At 31.8% G+C, this 3,473-nt stretch overlaps 1 protein-coding gene across 1 annotated transcript in view; it reads left to right on the forward strand.

The window, feature by feature from the left end:
- Nucleotides 1-3,467, forward strand: part of LOC111083073 (glycine receptor subunit alpha-1-like) — an 8,776-nt gene extending 5,309 nt beyond the window's left edge. Inside the window, exon 4 of the mRNA XM_022379312.1 lies at nucleotides 2,418-3,467. Coding sequence (XP_022235020.1) covers nucleotides 2,418-2,588 — 171 coding nt within the window. The 3' untranslated portion in view covers nucleotides 2,589-3,467. The remainder of the gene's footprint in view (nucleotides 1-2,417) is intronic.
- Nucleotides 3,468-3,473: the final 6 nt, after the last annotated feature.

Raw genomic sequence — 3,473 nt, forward strand, 5'->3', positions numbered from 1 at the left:
GTCTACGTTACTCCAGTCAATACTTCTTAGTATAATTATTGAATGTTACAAACTTGTACCACTTTAGTGATAGATGTAACATTCCTACCGTCTATTGCATCATACAAAATGTCTACGTTACTCCAGTCAATACTTCTTAGTATAATTATTGAATGTTACAAACATGTACTACTTTAGTGATAGATGTAACATTCCTACCGTCTATTGCATCATACAAAATGTCTACGTTACTCCAGTCAATACTTCTTAGTATAATTATTGAATGTTACAAACATGTACTACTTTAGTGATAGATGTAACATTCCTACCTAACTATAGTGACTAACATATAATACAGTACAATTAAAATGTTAATATTATCATTCAAATTAAGCTAGGATTAACTCTTCTTCTGTTAGGGCAAACTTTACAAATGCTTTGTTGAAAGTACACTATAGTGAATCTTTCACATTCGTTTGCGATAATGGCGGATTATAAAATGTTCTATTGAATAACTAGTAGAGTTCATAAATGGCTAATCTAAGCGTCCAGTGCGTGGCCCTAGTGATAAGAGTTATTTGGGGCGTTATAAGAATGTCAGTCAAATCCCTCTTTTTGATTATAATAACTCAAGAGGTGGCGATGAGTGCTGTTGACTAACTGCTTTCCCTCTAGTCTATCAATTCAATATTAGGGACGTAAATATCCGAAATAAAAAACAAACAGCCAAATTAAGCAACCTGGTGGCAAAATATGAATCATTACCGTATATGACGTAATTCGCTTTTTACATTCTACTTCTATGTAATGAAAGTATTTCGTTTTTACATTCTACTTCTATATAATGAAAGTATTTTTTTTTACATTCTATATATAATGAAAGTATTTCGTTATTTAAATTCTACTTCTATATAATGAAAGTATTTCGTCTTGTTACATTCTACTTCTATGTAATGAAAGTATTTCGTTTTTTACATTATATTTCTATATAATGAAAGTATTTCGTCTTGTTACATTCTACTTCTATATAATGAAAGTATTTCGTCTTGTTACATTCTACTTCTACATAATGAAAGTATTTTTAAATATTCCCTACGGTTAATACCTTTTTGTAAAAAGACATCATTTCGCCTTTTTCGTATTTATGAGGAAAATATCGAACGATCTTGATTAACAAGCACTAATTGGTGAATTTATTAAAAAAACAAAAACATCATGGTTAAATGATGTGGGGACAGATTCAAGATTCGATTCTTACAAAGCTATGTTTTCTGAGCTCTCCAATAACAATTTAGAGAAACGTAAAATATGGGATTTTCGTTTTACAAGTTATTTATTTATGTGCTACATATGTACTACATATGTGTACAGTATCTACGTGTATGTTTACCGCTGCCAGACGTCTCCGAAGTGTTGCAACATTTTTTGTTTAAAAAAAACCTTAGTTGGTAACGTAAAATAACAAACCAGAAAGTGTTTATTTCTGCGGTAAAACAACGTTATTTTACCACATAACTGTTGAAATGAAGTTTTATATATAACTTCGTTAGATAGGAATACGTTTGCTTCAAATTAGCAAATGTAAATAGATTTCTTCCGATTAAGTAATACTGTCGCTTATGCAGTTTTAAAAGTATAAAAGCACTCCCTTTGTTCTACATAAGCCAGAATAGACATTTTTAAGTTTTGAATTTATTCCGCACAAAAACATTCCCTTGATTTCATACAAGTCAGAGTAGATATTGTCGAGTTTTGAATTTGTTCTGGATAAAATCACTCCTTTGATTCCTCATAAGCCAGAGTAGACATTGGTAAGTCTTGTATTTGTTCTGGATAAAATCACTCCTTTGATTCCTCATAAGCCAGAGTAGACATTGGTAAGTCTTGTATTTGTTCTGGATAAAATCACTCCTTTGATTCCTCATAAGCCAGAGTAGACATTGGTAAGTCTTGTATTTGTTTTGCCTTCTTACTTATACGAATACATCCCTATGATTTTTCAAAGGCAGGTTCCAGGATGACCTTTCATTTAAATTTAGTTTATGTTTCTTCAGAAAAATTAATAATATTACTATAAATTCGAATTTTTTTTGTAATTTCAAAAATGTCAATTAACCCATAAATACAGAAAGAAAATTCATATATATATATATAACAACATACTGTAAGTATGAGACCTGGCTCCACGACCATAGCTTAATATTACAAACTCGAAGTATATCAGCTCTCCTTAGCTCTGATGGAACCTTGTGGAACTTAAAGTCTTTGCGTGCACATCTGGCCATTCTTCCATGCCTTTACCTTTTAAAAAAATATTTTGAATCGTTTCGTCATGTGATACTTTAAACAGTAGGGCTCATTTAGCCTTGTTTTATACTTGTTATGTAAATGTGCCTGTTCTTTACATAAAATAAGTTGTTTGTAACTTATATTTTTAGAGTGGCATCAAAGAAGAAGATTCCAACAGAACAACAGAAAGTATCCTTGAACCTCGAACAACTCCTGCTACCAAGATACGAGCCCAACAAATCGATAGATTATGTAGAATTGCTTTCCCGTGTGCATTCGTAGCCTTCTGTGTCATCTACTGGCCCTACTATTTAATGTAACTGCAGCTGAATTCAAAAATAGTATTTGTTCTCTCTACGTCATACAGTTAAGACACGGATACATTAGTAAATGATACCTTGACAATTCCTAAATGAATGTTCATGTATCACAAAACAAGGATGGTATTATACGTTTAATGTCAACAAGTAATACTTATACGTTTAATAAAACAAACGATACTTATATGAACGTTTTGCTCTAATTAAAGTTAACTTTACTTACGTTCAAAAGAAATGACATCTGCAGTATTAGAAATAATCATGGAAATTGTAAATAAAATAGGTATAAAATGCAAATAGGTATAATGAAATTGCTCCCATTTTATTCCATGAAAATTGATTACATCAAAATACAATCACATGATGATAGTTAACAGTGTGATTGGCCGTCACCCATCCAATCAAATCCGGCAGTTCCACCCAAGCATAATGTTTATAAAAGTACAGGCAAGCGTACTATTTTCAGCAGTACTGTGGTTAATACGTTCCAGGCTTCCAAAACAGATACGCACATGTAAAATGAATAGACATCAAGATGAAGATGAAGACAAAATATTATGCTTAATTAGGAGCTATCTGGAAATTATGAAGAAGGTACGTGCAGCTAGTAACGTTGGTAATGGAAATAGTTGAGGTAGGGAGCCCAAACTCTTCAAAAGTTATGTTAAGCAACAGTTATGTTATTTCCAGAGTATGTCCTTTCCGACAATCAAGCAGAAAGCTTGCAATTGTCTTAGCAATAAGTACAGGTGTTAACGTTATCTCCAAAACAGTAGGGTATATATTAGTACGAAATGGTCACAGTGGATATGCAGCTGTTTAAAAAACATTGTTACTCAAACCAAAAAGACTGAAATCAGTTTCAGATTTCAAAATATGGGATGA

Source organism: Limulus polyphemus, unplaced genomic scaffold (assembly GCF_000517525.1).
Source record: "Limulus polyphemus unplaced genomic scaffold, Limulus_polyphemus-2.1.2 Scaffold8092, whole genome shotgun sequence".
Classification (NCBI taxonomy): domain Eukaryota; kingdom Metazoa; phylum Arthropoda; class Merostomata; order Xiphosura; family Limulidae; genus Limulus; species Limulus polyphemus.